At 40.7% G+C, this 19,786-nt stretch overlaps 1 protein-coding gene across 1 annotated transcript in view; it reads right to left on the reverse strand.

Annotated features, from left to right (window-relative positions):
• RXFP2 (relaxin family peptide receptor 2) overlaps window positions 1–19,786 on the reverse strand; it is a 62,397-nt gene that overhangs the window by 33,220 nt on the left and 9,391 nt on the right. The window contains exons 2-5 of the mRNA XM_067713156.1: window positions 12,789–12,935; window positions 10,375–10,452; window positions 6,854–6,959; window positions 5,977–6,048 (exon numbers count right to left, since the gene is read on the reverse strand). Coding sequence (XP_067569257.1) covers window positions 5,977–6,048; window positions 6,854–6,959; window positions 10,375–10,452; window positions 12,789–12,935 — 403 coding nt within the window. The remainder of the gene's footprint in view (window positions 1–5,976; window positions 6,049–6,853; window positions 6,960–10,374; window positions 10,453–12,788; window positions 12,936–19,786) is intronic.

A 19,786-nucleotide genomic window follows, 5' to 3' on the forward strand; every position in this document is an offset into this window, starting at 1 on the left:
AGATATGAGCCCGTTTGATATACTTTACACTGAATGGTTTTTCTAAGAATAACTTACTGGTTCATGAATTCCTGCTGTTTCAGCTGTCAGGACTTTTCAAGCAGAAACGCCAGGAATTTATGTACCTGAAACTAAAGCAAACAAATGCTTTAATAGCATGCATGTTTATAGGCTATTTTTTTAATGCAACATTTTGTATTCATGAGCCAGGCAGACTCCTTGAATTACATTTTGTTGCCAATGATTGCGTTGAACAGGAACCCAGTTTAAGAAGGAATTCCTAATTTAAATAAAATTTATGTCACAATGAGGAGAGGAACTGCTGCTGGTTTCCGTGGTAGCAGTGATGAAGTACTATGGTCAAGTTCATAAACTGTATTTTATTTCTTTCTCTCAAAGATCATCTTAAATTGCTTCTTACCCCCTAATGTTAGGAAGTTTAAAAGAATATTAAAAAGAATAAACTGATCGCTAGTGAAAGCATTCAGATAAGTGACATTTGTTCATCTAGCAATGAACATTTTGTTTTGACTTAGGAATTTCTTTTTCTGGATGCCTAAATGACCTTAATTTCACTGTGAACATTTAGAGCATGCGAGACCGGAGACGCACTTGACGTTAAATTGGGTGATCCCTTAGGATATATCCCAATACAACTTAAAGATGCATATCAACTTTATAAGCTCAATACAATCTAAAACACATATTCATGCATGTCTTTTCCTTGGTCAAACAGAATAAAGCCCAGATGCTCTAGCCTAGCGTTCAAAGGCCCTACAATCATGATTCAATGACCTCTCCAGCATACACTCCATCATTCCTGTGGGAACTCTTTTCCTTTAGACAAACTTCCCTGGTCACTCTCTTCCTAACATCCTTTGAGTGTTTCTGCTTATGCTTTTTTGGTCCTCCTTGCTGAAGATGCGCCCCACCTTCTCTTTAGCCCTGTGTGTTAGTCCTACACATCATTCCTTTAACAAATGCACACTGATCCTCATATATGTTTCAGCGTATGTGACAATGAGGGGTGCTGGCAGTGGCGGTACATGGTGCTAGGAGAGAGCCAGAGGACCATCCAGTTCAGGAAGAGGATAGGATGGTAATAAGGGGTTTCTTCAAAGTCCAAGGATGAAGGTGAGGTGTTCACAAAATGGAATCATAATTGAAAGAATGACCTAAGACATGTTCAAAACTCAGACAGTGAAGAATACAATGGGCAGTAGAAACGAATTTCTAGTGATATTTTGGAAACAAGAAAATGCTAAGGAAAAGCCCAAGCCTGCTGTGTGGGACACGTTTTATATTATCATGAAATAATAAAATAATATAAATTCTCAACTCCTACGTTGTTCTTGTCTTCTTGGTCAACGAAGGTGATCTCAGGACTGAAGTGAATAAATAGGATAGAGCATTGTGGCAGTGAAAGCCCAAAATGGTAGAATAAGTTAATCAAAATGAGTTAAAGCCTCTGGTTTGGACAATTTCTCCTAGAAACTGAGAAACACTGAAAATGCGTACACTCAGTCGTGATCAGTGGAATCTGGAAAAAGGAAGAGCGGCTGGAAAATTAAAGGTGGCAAATGCCGTTTTGATTTTCCAAAAGGTAAGTCGATTTCACAAGCTATAGTTGGATGAGCTTGAAGTTGGTTCTGGGCGAGGTCGTAGGACAGGATATTGTGATGCTGCTTCGTGAGCACCTCAGAGAGAACAGGAACAGGGCAGTTCACGAAAAACAGGGCACGTCAGACCAACTTGGTTTTCTGCATTCAAAGACTGATCAGATAAAAATGTGTGGTCGGCTTTGCTTATATGTCTGCCAGGCATTGATTAAGTGGTTTTATGATGCTTTCACAGACAAAATAAAGAATATTGGCACTGTCCTGCTCAATATTCTGCTCCACGACTTAGGTAAAGACGGCTCACCTTATTTTCAGATAACAGAGTGCTGGGATGAAGAGTGAATCTGTTGGATGAGCCTAAAAGATCTTCCCCGTCTGGTAAGAAAGGCTGAATGTAACAGGGTGAAACTGAACAGGGATAAATCTGAAGTGCCACGACTAGCTCTCAGGTGCTAAGCGCACACGTACAGGATGGAGAAGCGCACACGTACAGGATGGAGAAGCGCACACGTACAGGATGGAGAAGCCGTCACTTGTCAGTTATGCATGTGGTACAGGATGAGGGATTTCAGAGACACAGCCACTAGGAGTTAAGAGTATGAAGTAGCCACAAAAAGAACAAATGTAACCTTAGGGCATAAGGAGTTTAGAAAGGAAGGGTTGCTAGCTTCCCCCTGTTCTGCCCTTGTATGTGTCATACAAGTGATAATATTACATTTATTCTAGATACTACACGTAAGGAATATGTAGGTGACCATATACAGAGTGACAAACAGATTTGAAACCAGGCCCTTTGGGGAAGAAGGTAAGGATTCGAGGCTGCATGGGGAGAAACCTGGGGTGGGGTGCATGGTGATAATGGCCGTCTTTGAATATCAGAGGAGTTACATAGAAGACTTATTGGGTGTGTTCTGATCTCCTGGGGTAAACCTCAGAATCACGGGGAGCTTTTCAGATGTTTTGGGCAGTAGTAGCGTTATGTGACAGGACAGTTTATTTGCATATCGTTTGAAATTCCTTTCCCTCAGCACCTCCTAATTCCCTCCTGGTTTATTTTTTCCCCCATAATCGCTATCTAACACACTACGCGTTTTTATCTTTCTCCATTGGAAGTTGAGCTCCTTGAGGAGAGGGCTTTTCATATGTGTTGTTTACCGCTATACCCTTGACACCTCATAGGTATCAATAAATATTTGTTGAAAGAATGAACGAACATGTGGGCTTGGCCAGCTTTTACCCTCCTGCTGTCTCTACCAAGAGTTCTGGGGTTGTCCATCTCGTTTCCTCCTTCCCCTGACACCTCTTCCTGCGGACGGTTTGTGTTTTGCTACGTTGGTTGTTTGGACTGTTGTAATGCGGGATCAGGAAGAAAAGGGACAGGACAGGACAAGGGCTTGCCTGACTCTGGGGAGATTTTTCTGCGGGTTCCGGAGAGTGATGGGAGGAGCTGAGTGGTATGAAAAGGGGATGGGGGAGGGGAAGGAGATTTAAAGAAGAGTTGCTGGGCTTATGAACTGCTTTAGGATATTTGAAGAATGTTTATAAAGAACTTCGGTTATTTTGAAACCAAAGTTTGTTTTCTGGACACTTTCATCAATGGTAACAATATTCTGAGATTGGCCCATGTGGGTGGACTTCCAGAGGACTACAGTCAGAGGTCTGGCTTTGAAGCCAAGTTCTAATACTTGTCAGCTGGCTGACTTTGTTCAAACAACCTTTCTCCTCCAAGGATAGTTTCCTCATTCCTGAAAGGAACCTGACGCTGTCTGCCCTACCTCACAGACCTTGAGGGTCAAAGTCCAAATGAGAATTCCAAATGCTGGAAGTCTTTGTCAACTTTAAAAAGTGATAGACGGATGTAAGAAATTGCGTTTAATCCCCCTTGATGTGCCTTGCATTAAGAGACACTTGGTGAATGTTTATTGATAAGAGTCTTATAATTTTTTTCTCTCTGAGTCTCTGGGAGAATCAAATTGCCTCGAAAGCATCAAATAACAGCTTGCATTAAGAGAACCCCTGCTGAGTGATACTCAGGTTATGATGTGGTACCTAAGTTTTCTCAGGCTTAGGAGAAATTCAACATTTAACTGGAGAAACTGCCAGCTGATCTGGGCAATCTGGTGGGAAAAAAATCTCTGCCTTTTTTCACTAGGGAAAATTGGGGCCTGTATTATCACTAGCGCTTCCACGTTCTTCCCTTCAGTGGGCTACCAGATACCGAGACAGAAGTATTGACACACAACAAAGCTATGAATCAGCGGTCCAGGGAAGGACTTGGCCTGTGAAGTCTAATTTTAAATCTCCTTGCTTAACCTTCTAGTGATACCTCTGCCTCCCCAGAAGTCAGCTTCCCCCAAATTCGGGGGCAAAAGATATAGAAGGGAGTCCTACGTGGGAAAGAAGAGTATGTGTTGGTAGAAGATTCAGTTAGATGCTAGAGCAATTTCTTTCCATCTCTAGGTTTCTGGTTATTGTAGAATAAACACTGCACTGGGCATCAGAAGATATGGGCTGTAAATTCTAGCTCTTCTACTAGTTAGTTGTAGATCTTAGGTAAGTCATTTAACTGTTGCAGACTTTAGTTACCTTGTAAATAATGAGAAGACTTAATTAGGAATTCATAAGACTTCTATGACTCTAGATAATAGTTTTAAACAGCTACTCTAAAACATGAATATTTTTCCTTCCTTTCTGCTAGGCTATTTTAGTTTTCTTCCCTTCAGCATTATTCAGGGAGTGCAAGGACAATACTGATTTGTAGAAATGAACAGGCTGTGATTCTAAGCATTTCCAGTAAGACCAGAAGCAGTATAGTTAAGATTTCTTCTCTAGAGGAATCTGGAACCCCAGAGCCAATGCATAGCTACTCCAGGGGACAATAACAACAGGACCACATTCTCCAGGATGGAGAAGAAGGAGCTCACTGAATCACGGAGGCTACAATCAAACACAGGCATGATTCTCTATGTTCACACAAGATTCTTCCTCGCTAATGGACTTCCTTCAGGGACTTCCTTTCTTGTATCAGGGAGTCTGTACCTAAACTCATGAGCAGCACAGAACTGTTGATGGCATTTCAAACCAAATGTGTTTGTCCAGTATCAGCAAAGGATCAGATTATTTTTTATCCTGGATTTTAATATATATCACATTTCTAGAAACTTTCCCTTCTATTCTGAATGTTAAAGGGCAAAATTGTAAGATGATGGTACTACTTAGGGGCCTTACAACATTGTCTTGCTAATTTTCTAATCTAGTCTAATGATCACCTTGGCAAGCGCAGAAAGTTGACCTCTCCATTATCCCAGAGTGACTCAGGCTCAGAGGGACTGACACGGAGTAAACAAACTCTCAAGAGGTTGAATATTTAATTGCTTTATTTATTTATCTATCTATCTATCTACCTATCTATTTATTTATTGGCCACGCCGTGCAGCATGTGGGATTTCAGTTCCCCGACCAGGGATCGAACCCATGCCCCCTGCAGTGGAAGTGTGAAACCCTAACCAGTGGACTGCCAGGGAATTCCCTAATTGCTTTATTTAAATAGGATGTATTCCATTCCACTAATAACTAAGAATGTTATTATTCCCCATCCAAGGTAACCTCCCAGATACTTTAGTATGAATAATTTAGGAAGTTAATTAGTCATCATAAGGTTGATTGATGAGCAGGGAATCAAAGCAAAGAGATTCTCCATCTTGATATGAACAGTGTCACAGTAAAGTTCATGGGAGTTATGGTGGAGATGCACAATCCGTCCCTGCCCCCCAACAGAGACTATCTCTAGGGATTGTATCTCTCAGATCCTGGTTTTCTTTTTTTGATGATGCTGGAAGCATCCTGACACTTTGTTTCTCATGGCTGACCTTGTCCTATTTGCTATTTTCTTTCCTCAGATATGCTAATATCACCGATTTCACCAAGATCGAGTTTTTGCTCTTTTTGTCCTGGGAGACAGTCCATATCCTATCATTGTATGTTTTAAACGATGGTTCTAGTCTATGCTAACACTCTTCCAGGTTAAAAAGTGCATCTAGTGCCTCTGAATCGGCAATGTCATTTTCCAAATGATCTGGAGTAAAACCGTGGAACTATGTATTTTCTTACTGAGATGCTCAATCCAGTTTAACTCTCTACAGAAGGTTTAAGTAAAACCAGTTGTTATTTTAAATCATGAAATGGAAAGAAAGCATACTTTCCAATGCTTTATTGTCTAATCTTAATTACATTTAGAAAAATAACTTTAATGATAAAGGTAATCAACCTTATACTTCATTTTACTCTTAGATTAAAAACATCTTAAACAAAACATCCCATAGATTTTCCCATAAAAACACTATTAATAGCTACTTACATCTTTTTAAGTTCTGTGTATTTGATGAAAACTTTATCTGAAAGACTGTGAATACTGTTTTTCTTAAGAGACCTAAAATAACATGGAAAGAAAACGTTATTATGGATTTTATGACCAACCAAACTCTTCCCTAGAAGCTGCATGCTTGAGAATACTTGATGATGCTCCATTACTACTTCACACACGTTTGAAAATGCCCATAATACATAAGAACCTTCACGTGAGAAGGGAAAGTCCATAAAGCAAAATGAAAACAGTTTGCAAATATCTGACAAGGTTAGCCAGTTAGTGCAATATAATAGATTGGAACATCTATGGTGATTTAACTTTTTCTTCTCTAGATAATTTAACAAAACACAACAAAAATCCTAACCAATTCATGCATGCCCAAATTATGATATGTCCGCAGGCAAATTCCTGAGGCTCTCAAAACTTCTATGCAGAGTTCAGAAAAACCTGCACAATTACGTCACAGCTAACTTCGTGGATCTTTTATACCTTAAAGTCCTGGACAAATTACCACTATTTAAAATGAGATAGAATCAGTGAGTACCTTTCTTTTTTTTCAAATTTTTATTTTTACTTGTATAGTACTGGCATATTAGTAATAATACATGAAGTGGAAATTGAAAATAACTCCAGGCCACAGACGTTTGTGAGCTAAACGATACCCTGTTTTAAACACATACAATGTTTAAAACATTTTTTCCCTGGAGAAGAGTGTGCAGAGTTCTCTGATGGCTGGTGGTTTTAAAGGGACTTTCTATGATTTTGCTAATATATAAGTAGCATAAAACAGAACAAACAGAGGTTAGATTAGACTACACGGTTTTCATGTGACTTCAAGAGCAAATATCAAGATTTGAATTTTACTCACAGTAATGTCACATTGCTGGAAACGGTTGGCACAGACTTCAAGCCAGCATTTATACATTCCAACTCAGTTCCTTTGCAGTCACAGCGTTGTGGGTACTGATTTAAAACTAGGGGGCAAAAAGAGTAACGATTCAATAGGAAAAAAAAACCCTCTTTAATTATGACTTTATTTCTAGTAACTGGCATTGTTCTTTTTCCATTGAATGTATAACATTCACATCTTGTTAAATGAACTTATTCTGGTCCATAATAAAAGCAAACAAGAATTTTCTCCTAGTCAAATATAGACTTGGGACTTCCCTGGTGGCGCAGTGGTTAAGAATCCGCCTGCCAATGCAGGGGACACAGGTTCGAGCCCTGGTCTGGGAAGATCCCACATGCTGCAGAGCAACTAAGCCCGTGCACCACAACTACTGAGCCTGCGCGTGAGCCCAGAAGCCACAACTAGTGAGCCTGCGTGCTGCACCTACTGAAGCCCGCGTGCCTAGAGCCCGTGCTCCGCAACAAGAGAAGCCACCGCAATGAGAAGCCCGTGCACTGCAAAAGAGTAGCCCCTGCTCGCCACAACTAGAGAGAGCCCGTGCACAGCAGTGAAGACCCAATGCAGCCAAAAATAAATAAATAAATAAAGTATGAAAAACAAAACCAAAAACAAATATAGACTCATGTGGTATTCATCTCAGTTCTAGCTTCCAGTGGTCATTTCAGAGGCATTTAACAAGGGATTAGAAAGAAACCACAGGGATGTTTAAATAGCATAAAAGCATATGGTGAACAAGATTAAGTTCTTCTCAATGAAAAACATGAGTATGATTGAGTAAATCTTTAATGGGTGTAACTGAGTCAATTCCATTTAATTGAATGGCACAAAGAGGTTGCTCAGTAAATGCTTGTTGGTTAAAATCAAACTCAATTATTTTCCCCCTTTCAAACTTCTCTTACAGCTGCGACAAGAGTGAGATGCAGGCTGGGCAGTGGCCATCACTGTGCCTTAGTGAAATCAGCCAACCCAGACACCCTATCATTCTGGCTCTTAGGTTTTCATTACTATGAAGTTAACGTGGTAGGTAAAAGTTGTAGAGAAACTGTAAAGCAGAAAAGGACCAAAGATCCATCTATCTGAAGCATTCAGAAGGAAGAAAAACACTTTAGGATTTACCTTGAAGGAACTCACGTAATTATTAATGCAATGGCATATTACCATAATCAGTAAGATTTATCATAATATATTAATAATATATAAACACTATCACATAATTCTTTTATTTATATATTATGTAGTTATTAATTATGTTAATTGTTAAAATAATGGCATATGAGAAATCTATGGAGAAACCAGGCCAAGTTGGTCCACAGAACAATGACTCGTGTGTGTGTGTGTGTGAGAGAGTGTGTGAGAGAGAGAGAGAGAGAGAGGGAGAGTTGGGGGATGATATTAATGGAGCATTTGATGTTGCCTCTGATCCTGTGGGTATTTTTCTTGAAGGAGCTAAAAGAAGTGAGAGTTCTTTTCAAATGTTTACATTTATTATTTATTTAAATCTGATTATAAGTTCTAATTGCTCTGCTTCTTTTAGATCACTTTTATTCAAACTTTATCTTTAAAATCAATTTCACCAAATTTTAGTAAATCCAACACACTTTTATTGAGTGCCTCCCTAATCCAGAAGATGCATTCTAGTGTGTAAGTGTTTAGAAAATATTCTGTGGAGTTCGCAGGCTTATGCTATTCATCTCAGCTTCCTAAAGATAACTCCTGATCGTTTGCTTCAATGTTTAATTGACACTGAAAATAGCGGTTACATTATTAGATTGAAAGCCTAGGACTGGAAGCTCTTATTTACCAATAAGAGAATTTCGCGTACTCCAAGCTGAGCCAGTTGACTAAACCAGAAATGTGAGTGTAACTCCCTCACCTGTAGGTCAGTCAAACCCCAACCTCTGGATTCTTCTTCTGAAGTGCCTCTTGAAGCTCTCTCTACCTCACTCTTCCCAGAGGTATTTTCTGGGCTCAGGTTCTTAGTATTAGTCTGGAGCATTGCAAGAAACATAATGTTCAGTGTCTCTTTCACCAAGCTTTCTCCTCAACCTCGGCAAAGTTGACACTGGGGTCAGATCAGGATCATTCTCTGTCGTGAGGAGCTGTCCTGTGCACTGTAGAAGGTTCAGCAGCACCTCTGGCCTGCATCCGCTAGATGCCAGCAGTCACCCACCCCTCTCCAGCTGTGACAACCCAGAACGTCTCCAGACATTGCCAAACGTTCTCCAGGGGCAGAACTGTCTCAGGGTGAGAGCACTGTTCTAATCCATTCTTTAGAATTCTGGTAGAAGAATCATTTTCACATACACTTCTTATCACTTCATCTTCCTCTTCACTAAGTGGAAATAAGCTCACAACTTTGGTGGTTACACCCTGTATACAGCAGTGATCTCCACAATGGCATGTGTGCAAGATGACCCATTGCGGTTCCGGAAGAAAATGTTAGAATTTTCAGTTATATTTATTTTTAAGCTTTTTAGTTTACTCTTTTCAATTTCTAATTTTATGTATGATATATTTGTGTATAATAAAGTACATAATAAGTGGTAATTATAACCAGGTATTATGAAGTGCATAATATACTATAGTGTGGTATTTAATATATGGACTTCATATACATATATTATGTATACATACTAATGTATGCTTGTAATTGTACATATACCTACATAATTATATCTATGTATATACATATTATATGTAATATAATAATACATTAACATATAATATAATCTGTGTATATAGAGAGATATAATTCTATCTCTGGGATAGAGGCTGAACTCCAAAGAGTGCACCCCAAACCCTTTGTGGCCTGGCTCCACCCTTCCAGCGCATGTACTAGAATGAATGTGAAGCAGGCTCTGACTGACCCCACTGTTGTGCAGATCGTACTACCCTGCTCATCCTGTCACCTCTTCCCCTTCCCTCCATCCAAGGACTTCCAAGCCCATCTCAATGTCACCTTGTCTGTGGATTTCTCCCCATCCCTGGCACAGCCATCATTTCTCCCAAAGGGCTTCCACATTCCCTTGTGCAAACATCCTTCCTTCAGTTTCGCACAAATATTGTACCATTCCTGCTTCTATAAGGGTCTGTCTTTCCTGCAACAGTGTGAGGTATTTGAGGACCTTAGTCATCCTTGCACTCTCAGTGCCTAACATAGGTCCTGGAAAGTAGTTGGTGCTTAATATCTTTATTAAAGAAAGTAAGCAAAGGGAGTAAGATCTTTATTATTTGTCACAAGTATTCAGTACCTATGTATTCTTGTACTCAGGCTAATACACAGAATGAGCATGAATGGAGCATGTTGTTTTCTTCTTTCTATCTTTTCAGTCCCAATTGCAGATAACAGACCACTGAAATACACTGAACTGAAATTGAAATTCTAAAGGGAATTTATCACACTACCCATATAAATCCACGCCCCATAAATAATGTTGCTCGCAAAGCTGAGGTTGAGTCTTCAAACCAATACCACTTACAGCACTCCTGTGTTAATGCCACATTATTAGCATCTCCATGGACTGTGCCAAACAGAGTCGCCCATCCACTAGTGTCTCCTGTGAAACACACGGCGATGAACATGCGTCAGTTATTCTAGAAGTAAAATATCAAATTACAAAACAAAAGTATAAAAATTTGATCATGAAATCAATTTTAAAAATTTGTTTAAGTAATAGAAAGATAACAAGGGAGGGAAAGGTAGGCAAACGTCTGGAGTCTTTTTCTGCAATTACAAATAATTTAAATGTGTGTATCATAAAATATATAATGAAAATAGATGATTATTTTCCATACGTGTATCCATCTTGAAAAATATCACCTGTTTCTAATGCTGACATTTTAAATGTTTGATCTTAATTTTGAGGTCCTCAGAAGAAAATATAATCTGAATTTTATTTTGTCATATGCATACGTGTATGCAGATACATACTTGACATATGTAATGAGTTCTGACAAAGTTTATGGCACCTGACCTTTTTAATAAGGAAAAAACCAAGTTCCTTTTAATAAAGTCTGTCTAGTCCTAATGAGAAAAACATTTTCTCAACTTGTCAGATCATATAATCTGCTTATTTGCCAAGTTTTCTGTTTTCTGCAATAAAATTGTATTCTTTTAAAAAAGAAGGCTTGATTTTTGAAGCATCACTACTTTGGCATAAGCTCTTAAAGTGATAAAACACAGTATGATGTATGATACTGAAGTTCATACAAATAGAAAAGTAAATTTAAATAACTGCCTGCAGGTCCCTTTGATCTCTGAAAATTTTAGTTTATTTCTTGCTGATAACCTCAGTGGTTTTTAAAATTATTCTATTTGATGTCTTTACATGAATTATTTAATTTGCGTTCCTAACACCCTCATGAGGCAGCTAACATGCACGGTCTAAGATTTCCACTAAAGAGGAAAGGCCAAGAATTTGAGTGACTTGCCGTTGGCGTCCAGAGAGAGCTGCCCCACCACGAGCACTGATCGTACTCTACTGTTCTAGGATCTGGTGACACCAAAACAAATGAGAACTCTCCTCAAGGGGTTTATGTCTAGTGAGAGAAGTACAGTGTGAAGACAAGGCAGTCCTTAGTACAGTCGTCCGGGTATACCCAGAGAGAAAGGGTGCTTGTCCTAGACCTGGGGTGGAGCTTCAGGGTGGGGAGGCATGGCTGGGAAAGCCAAGCTTCTCAGGGCAGGAGGGGACACCTAAACTGCACCCTACAGGCTGAGTAGGAGTGATTCACAGGTGGTGAAGGCAGCGGTGCTGGGGCAGGAGAGCAGATTCTACTGGCAATGCACACTGGCATTCCTGGACTTTGCCGTCGCCTCTGACTGCTAGCTGGGCAGTGCCAAGGCGTGGCAGTTCTGTGTGGTATAAATCACACAGGATTCATTCAGATTCAGGAGACCTGGGTTCTAGCGTATACTCTGTGACTAACTAGACATGTCAACCTCTCTTGGCTTCAGTTTCTTCGAGAGAAAAATACACGGGTTAGATTAGATGACATGTACAGTCCTGATATACAGACCTAAAATGGCCTATAAGACCTTTCGTGATCTGATCCCTGTTACCTCTTCTTTATCCTTGTTCACTCCGCCCAAGCCAATCGGGCTTTTCCTTCCCACAAACACATTGTCTTGTTTCATTCAGCCTCAGGGCCTTTGCATTTGCTGTCTCCTTTGCCTGGAACTTCGCCAGAATATTTCACGGTTTCTTTCTTCTTTTCATTTCATTCTCAATTCAAATGTCATCATCTCAGAGAGGGTTTTTCTGGCTATATCTTTAAAGTAGCCTTTCCCCCAACTCACTTTCTATCCCGTTATCCTGTTCTGTATACTTCATGGCACTTATCGCTCTCTGAAATTATTTAATTTGTTTACGTACAAGTTTACTGTCCTGCTTCTTCACACGGTCCCTGTGAACTGCATGAGGGCAGGCTTTTGAGGCTCCCTTGAGTCTGCTGAGCCCTGGTGACTTGGAGAGCTCACAAGGGGCACTGGATATAGGTCTACTGAATAACTTAATTCTCTAGGCAGGCCCATTTGCCCTTTAAGGATATTCCTGAAGCTGAATCAAATTACCAAGCCATAGGGAAGTGGTCATAGTAAGCCATTTAAAATTAACATATGGGTATCCAAGTGGAACTTTAAATAATTTTATTTTTTCATCAAATACAACTTTTTGTAATACGTACACTTCTGACTTAAGCAACTTCAATATATGAAAATTCTGGTAATTATCACAAATCCATTGGGAAGCAATTAGTTGTGTCACAATAGGATTCCCTATAGAGTACCAAATCCCCTTTTCCCCTTTTTCATCACCATTAGCATCTGATCCACCCACAGTTTTGGGCGGTTCACAAGGGGTGGCGTCCGTATGGAGTTGAGCCCAGGACTCACCACAGTTCTCCTCGTCAGCTCCGTTCCCGCAGTCGTCCACGCCGTCACAGTGGAAAGCACGGGGTAAGCACTGGGTCAGGTTCCCACAGGGAAAGTACCCTTTTGGGCACAAAGGAGTGATTGTACTTCCTTCGGTCAGTGCAAAATCTATGAGAAAGAGGGGACAAAAGTCTTACGTAATGAGAAGAGCTTGTTAACATGGCCAAACTCTTTTTGTGTTATTCCATTTAATTTTCACAAAATGCTATGAGTTGAGTTTGTCTGGTGTTATTCTTAGTGTACAGTTTCTCTGAAAAAAATATAATGTTATAATTTTAACATTTAAAATAATCACAATCATACCAAACACCAGCTATACCAAGAGTGGAATCAAGGCTCATTTTGAATTTGCTTCAGGAAGGCAACGGTAAACAAAACCAAAGCCATTGTCCTACTTTTGTATGAAATTAAAGACCTGTTTAATTTTGGTTTCCACTCCTGGAAACCAAAAGGTAAAACTATGAGCTAACAGGACCAAATAGGTGGATTTATTTACTTATTAATCCTTTATAAGGAAGATTTGAGGTGACATAATGAAAATACACATGCAAAAGGAGAGTTTAAGTGTGCATGACAGTGAAATCCAGAACCGCATTGGAACAAGGAGAGATAATACTGAGTAATAACATCTAACACTCATTGGGCTTATTGTGTGCCAGGTAGTTTGCACAGTGGTTAATCTCAGTTATTCCTTCAACAAGTCTATGTGTGGGTGATAGTATCCTTCCTATTTCAGGGTTAGGGAAGTTGAATGCAAAATCACACAGGTAGATTTGATCAACCCTCTGACCCCAGAGGCCCATTTTTAACCGTCTTGCTAGGGGTAATCAGGAACCTGCACTTCAAGGAGCATAAGTCTTCTATGAGGGTGAATTAAAAATAGTCTTCTTGTGCTGGGAATGTACGAGAAAATGAATGAGAGTTGAACAACTGCTGGGTTGAATGAGAAAGCACAGGAAGGAAATATAATTAACATTTACAAAGTTACTATAACTGTGGATAGGATGACCAAAGAAATTCCAGAATTTTAGATGCAAGAGACACTTTTAATTTTGAAAGAGTACTTTCCAGAAAATAAAGAGATGTGGTTTTTTTGTAAATACTTTAGTAAAAATTTGCAAGTCATGTTATTATTTTTTTTTTTAAGGGAGTATGGGTTGGACAGAAATAGGCGAGGGAGATTAAGAGGTACAAACTCCCAGCTGCAAAATAAATGAGTCAAGGGTATAAAATGTGAGTGGGGGGGGGGGAGGAGCGCAAGATGAAACTTCACAGAAACAGATTTAAGGAGAATGCAGACTCAGGCAGAGAGTAGTGTAGTAGTCTACTCATCATGACTAATTGAAGGGAACAAGGGCTGTTGGCAAAGTTTTCCTAACCACACCACTGAAGGTTGGCGTCATGTCCAGGAATTTTCTTGGGCTGGGGGCACGGGGCTTTTTGATACTGCAGAGAACTAGAGAACCAACCTTCGTGGAGCATCTTCTACTGTGTGCCGGGCGTTTCCTAATTATTTCACTTAATCCCAACGGCAACTCTGTGTTGCTGGTATTATCATCTCCACGTAAAGATGAGGAATGAAGGCTGAGAATATGAAGGCACTTCTACTCTGGTTCTTGGGAAAACACCCTGGCGAGGTCTGGGCGCTCCAAGCAAATGCTGCCTTGCACGGAGGTGTTCTCCCACGAGACGGATCACCAGGCTCTCCTAAAGTCGGTGAAGGCTGCTGGCCTTCCTTGTTTGACGAATCATGCCGTTTGTAAGAGGGCAGGGGTTTGCTACAGGCACTGAAGCTATGTCTGAGTTACGGTGCATTGTCAAGCTTTTAGTGATATTGTTAGAGAGGATGAGTAGATTATTTGATTTTTTGAGCTTTAGTCCTTTAGTCGTGGTGACCCTCAAGACCCAGCAAACACATAAAAGAGCAGCATTTGGCCCTTTCCTGGGCACAGGCGGATGAAGCAGTGTCCATCCTCCCATGGGAGCTGCTGCTGCTGCATCCACTAGGCCTGCCCTGAGTGGCGAGTGTGGCCCTCAGATTCTTTTCTACCCACTGGATTTATTTTTACAAAAGCAAGAACCATTTTCTCTGCTTCTGCTGCAGTGGTCGATGAATGATTTAGTATGAGCAACTGGGCATAAGACCAGTCAGGTCTGACTATTTTAGGAAAACTCTCTGCTGTGTGGCTCTGGGGTTTGGCTTGTTAAGCCTATTCACACAGGGAGAGGGATGCTGAGTCATAGATTTTAAAATCTCTTAACTTCTTTCTTATAACGATTTCTACAGAGGGCAGATTTATAAAAACTAGATGTCCTCCTGTGTTTGGAACATGAATAAGGGTCAATATTTCTTAGTGTAGCAGCTTTAGAATTGTTTAAAATAGTAACTCGCAGTTAGAAATGTTTGGTATCACATCACAGTCTGGCAGACAAACTCACACACACATACACACACACAGAAAGCAAAATTTCTTGAAATATTACTTACCTTTTACTACAGTGGATGAACTCTGATCATTGCTATTCTATCTTATTCAGTTGAAAAGGCATCACAACTCACTAGGTTGATCTCACGGGCCACTAATGGCATGGGACCCACTATTTTAAAATATTCTTTAGTAATGAAGTCCTCTGGAGACCATCAGACCCAGATTATAACTCTCTCTGCCACTCCCAAGCTGTGTGACTCCGAGCAAGCTGCTTAACCTCTTTAAACTTTAGTTTTCTCATATTTAAAATAGGGGTAATGATAATATCCCAGGAACCAGACAAGTTAGTGCTTGTGAAGTGCTGAAGAGTGCTTGGCCCCCGGTAGACCCTTGGTTAATGTTGGCATACAGGCAATTTCAATGCAAAGTGAAAATTAGGACTTTAATGGAAGGTTGCTGTGCCTTAGAATTGCACGATCTTTTTATATGACTTCTATGAAAGAAATAATAGGACTATAGTAAAGTTTCTCCAACTTCTTCATGTTATTCTATTTTAAAAGCCATGTGACATATATGCTTTCTATTTTAAGCAGCCTCAAATCTCTTTTGAAAGCTGAAGGGGGTTTGTAAATGATTAAGCAACAAAAAAGTCCTTACAACTTCCTAATAATATTTTTTGTCGATCTAGAAGAGGTGATTAAGCATTTGATTAAAGACAATTTTGAAACAGAAAACTGAGGCTGTGTAAGATATTTTGAAGGTGGAATATCGTCTTCCGTCATAGGGTTTTATCATGAAGATATCCTTGAGTTCTCTGAGGGTTGGACTCAACTGAATGTGCATCCTCACAGATGCAGACTCATTCCGAGGGAGACAAACAGTCAAGTGTCACAGACAAGAAGGATCAAGATTATTTCCTTTTCCCTGGGGAAAAAATGGGCTTCACCTAGCAAGTATGGGTGAAGAAAGGGGAGGAGAAAGACTGACCATGTACAAACGGCACCTACCAACTGTATTTCTCAAAATTCTACATTTTCACCCCAGAATGGAACATGCCTGAAAACGACTCAAGGTATAAATTTTGTGTGGAAGAAAAATAAATAAATAGAATCTATTCCCTACCTACCCCTTGCCTTCTGTATCCTAAATCCTAACCTAGTGCCTCATACTTACTTGGTGCTCAATAAAATTTTTTTAATGAACAAATGAATTAATGGGTGATTTAGGAATAAAAGAAGAGTTGAAGGAATAGCCCCTTTAAAAATGTAGAATTCCCATAGGTGCAGGGTAATATTTTTATTTTGATGAGAAAGTATTTTTTTAGTCTTCAAGGTATTTATCGTTCGGTTATTATACAATTTAGAAAATGATTAAGAATCTCCGCTGGGCTTCCCTGGTGGCACAATGGTTGGGAGTCCGCCTGCCGATGCAGGGGACATGGGTTCGTGCCCTGGTCTGGGAGGATCCCACGTGCCGCGGAGCAGCTGGGCCCGTGAGCCATGGCCGCTGGGCCTGCGCGTCCGGAGCCTGTGCTCCGCAATGGGAGAGGCCACAACAGTGAGAGGCCCGTGTACCGCAAAAAAAAAAAAAGAATCCTTGCTGTATTTGGCGCATACTGAAAAAGAATCAATACCCAGCTGTAGACAGCATATTATGCTGTCTATTCCTCCTGCCATCTGTGGAAGTGGAGATAGTTTTACTGAAACTCGGGGATTATAAAAACGGAGGATGCCTACATACAAGCTGTGTCAGTAGTTTCTGCAGCAGTTTCTATGGGACCTGTGTCAAACACACAGCTGAGAGGAGGTTTGAACATATGAAAGAACATTTCTCCATAATGGTCTTTCTCGTCTCTCTTCTGGTCAATGTTCTGGACATATCTGTGCAAAGGGATTCTAAAATGACTCCTTGATAGCTTTTGGAAACCAACTGACTGCTGCCTAAGGACATACTTTGCTGCCCACAAACCCCTTCCTTGTTGGGAAACTACCGGTGAGAATGATCTTACAGGTGCTCAGTTTGAGAATCGACGGAGGTGATCAAGACCCTCTCTGCTTTCTCTGATTCTCTGCCAGTGCTTGTCCTGTATGAAGCTGAAGAAAGTCATTATCATCTCAGCCTGGTTTTCTGGCTGAGACTCTCTCCATAGCCCTGCCAGGGATGAAGGTCCCACCACCCACAGGGAGCCCAGAGGAACCTGGCCAGTGAGGCCATTTCCCAGCGTGCACTGCTCCTAGTGGAGTTTAATCCAGTTCGGATGCAGGGGAGCCTCTGCCATTTACTCTAAAGAGCCAGTTACTGTAGCACAGGAAGAAACATTCATTTAACATCTAGGAAATTTTAGCTGAGTGCGTACTACGTGCTACCTCAACAAGGCAGACAATGTCCATTCTCACCTGGAGCTCAGGTGGCAGGATTTCCAAGAGGAGCAGCAGCGCTACTCAGTGAAGCAAAGGTGAACCAGTTCATTCGCTGAGTCCACCTACTGGACGCCCCCCTCCTTCTGGGAAGAGTCTGAGCACCACTAAAACCTCACCTTCCTAGGGCACCCAATTCATTATTTGTTTGAAGGAAACTAGTAAAGTCTGCCTTAAAAAGTGGTTATGTTAAGGTGAGTGGAGAGAAATTACCCTCTTGGTGGTTGTTTTTTGAAGTTAGAAATCTTGTCCCTTTATGCGACTGTTCAGTCCTCCCAGCTCTGACAATATTGTGTGGCCATATCAGTCAGTATGTGTAGAATTCAGATCCAGTTGCATGCACACATTTACCCCAACTTCTTCCCATTTCAAGGATTCCTACCTTAACTGAGTTTTTCTAAGTCCCTATTTCCTGTAGTGTTCTTCTTTGACTGGTGAATGTCCTTCAGGATCCTATGCACAGAGTTTCTGCAGAAACCATCGCCCCATCTCCCTCTTCAGACTATTGCCCAATGTTTGGACAGATTTGGGGAAATGATGCTTAACTATGTGGGACAGAGTATAGGTTCAATATGTGTTGATTTAAATAGGAGAAAACCAGAATTTCAAATTGCCAACATCATCCTCACCAGGGATGGACTTCCATCCTATATCCCCCTTGGCTGGGTGCTTTTATGTGTGGGTCACAAACTGAACACCATGGTTCTTGGTGGGGTCTAAGGTATACGCAGGCACAAGAAAGATTTCTCTTCCCAAAACATCTCTTCTACTGACCAGTAAACTGCTTAAGCTTCATTTTAAGGGATGCATTCTTTTAGGTTCATATCTTGTCTTTTAGTATTTAAATTCCTATCTTGTTCTGCGTGAGTTTGAGAGACTGCCTTCTTCCTAAAATCTGCCTGTGTACAATGAACTCAGAATGAACACTGTGGTGGATGAAGGGAAGAAGAACATGGAAAGGGTGATTATGAAAGAGACAGGGTGACACCTGCCAGAAACTGGGCAAGGGAAAAGTGCAGAGGAGAGAAGATGATAGCTTTTTCCCTTCATGGCTCTCTCTTCCAGTTCCTCTCTGAGTGGTTGACTGCTGTCTCTAGGGACTTTCACTGGCTGTTCTTCTTGGTGGTAATTCTCTCAAATTCTAGTCAAATCAACTTACACATTACCTGTATCCTAGGCTGCTGCATATGACTGGGCAGGATGTACCTCGCACAAGTACGGGGCACTGTTCACACAGCTGCTAGTGTTGAGCTGTGTAGAAGCCACACAGTACAAGGCTGAGGCCCTGGACGCTTCTTTTATGATGCACAAAGGTTGATGGGCTCCCTTCCTGCCCATGGGAAAGCCTCGCATCTGTGTTCTATATTCCACTTCACCTCCTCTTCTCAGAATCTCTCTCCATTATCTCCTTTCTCTCCTGTATTTCCAATATGCCTGTCTTTCCACTGGTTTTTCTGTTCACACTAATCTTATTCAATCATCTCCCATCTTCAAAACAAACAAATCAATCAACCAACTAACCAGTCAAGCAAGCAAGCAACTAACCAAGCAACTAACCAACCCAAATCCTATTCTAGTCACACTGGAACTGAGACACGCTTCTCTCTTCAAAGTTAAATTTCTCAGAAAGATCATACTAGCCACTGTTTCCACTTCCTCACCACCCTTTCTTCAGTTCACAGCATTCAGTGCTGCTCCACTGAAATCCTTCCCACTGGAATCACTAATGTCCTCTTTGTTACTAACACCAGACATATTTTATAGTCTTCATTTTACATAGTTCTCTGCAGCATTTGACACGGCCAACCACACTCACCCGGATGAAACCTTTTCTCCCTTGGCTTTGTGATGTCTCACTGCCCTGGTTTACTTCCTTCTTCTCCACACTCTCTAATGGCCCTGTCTCTATTCCCACCCATCTCCTTAATGCATTGGCTCTTTTTTTCTTTGTCAATATCCTGAATGTCACTGATATGCATTGGGTCAGAATCAAATCAATTAGAGAATTTAGAGGGACCTGCGAAGAGTTTCTAGTATTTTAGTTTGTCAAACAAGAACATTAAAAAAACCTAAATTACCACCATTATAATAATGATTATAAGAAAAACGGTAT

This window comes from Pseudorca crassidens, chromosome 18, assembly GCF_039906515.1.
Source record: "Pseudorca crassidens isolate mPseCra1 chromosome 18, mPseCra1.hap1, whole genome shotgun sequence".
In the NCBI taxonomy this organism is placed as follows: Eukaryota; Metazoa; Chordata; class Mammalia; order Artiodactyla; family Delphinidae; genus Pseudorca; species Pseudorca crassidens.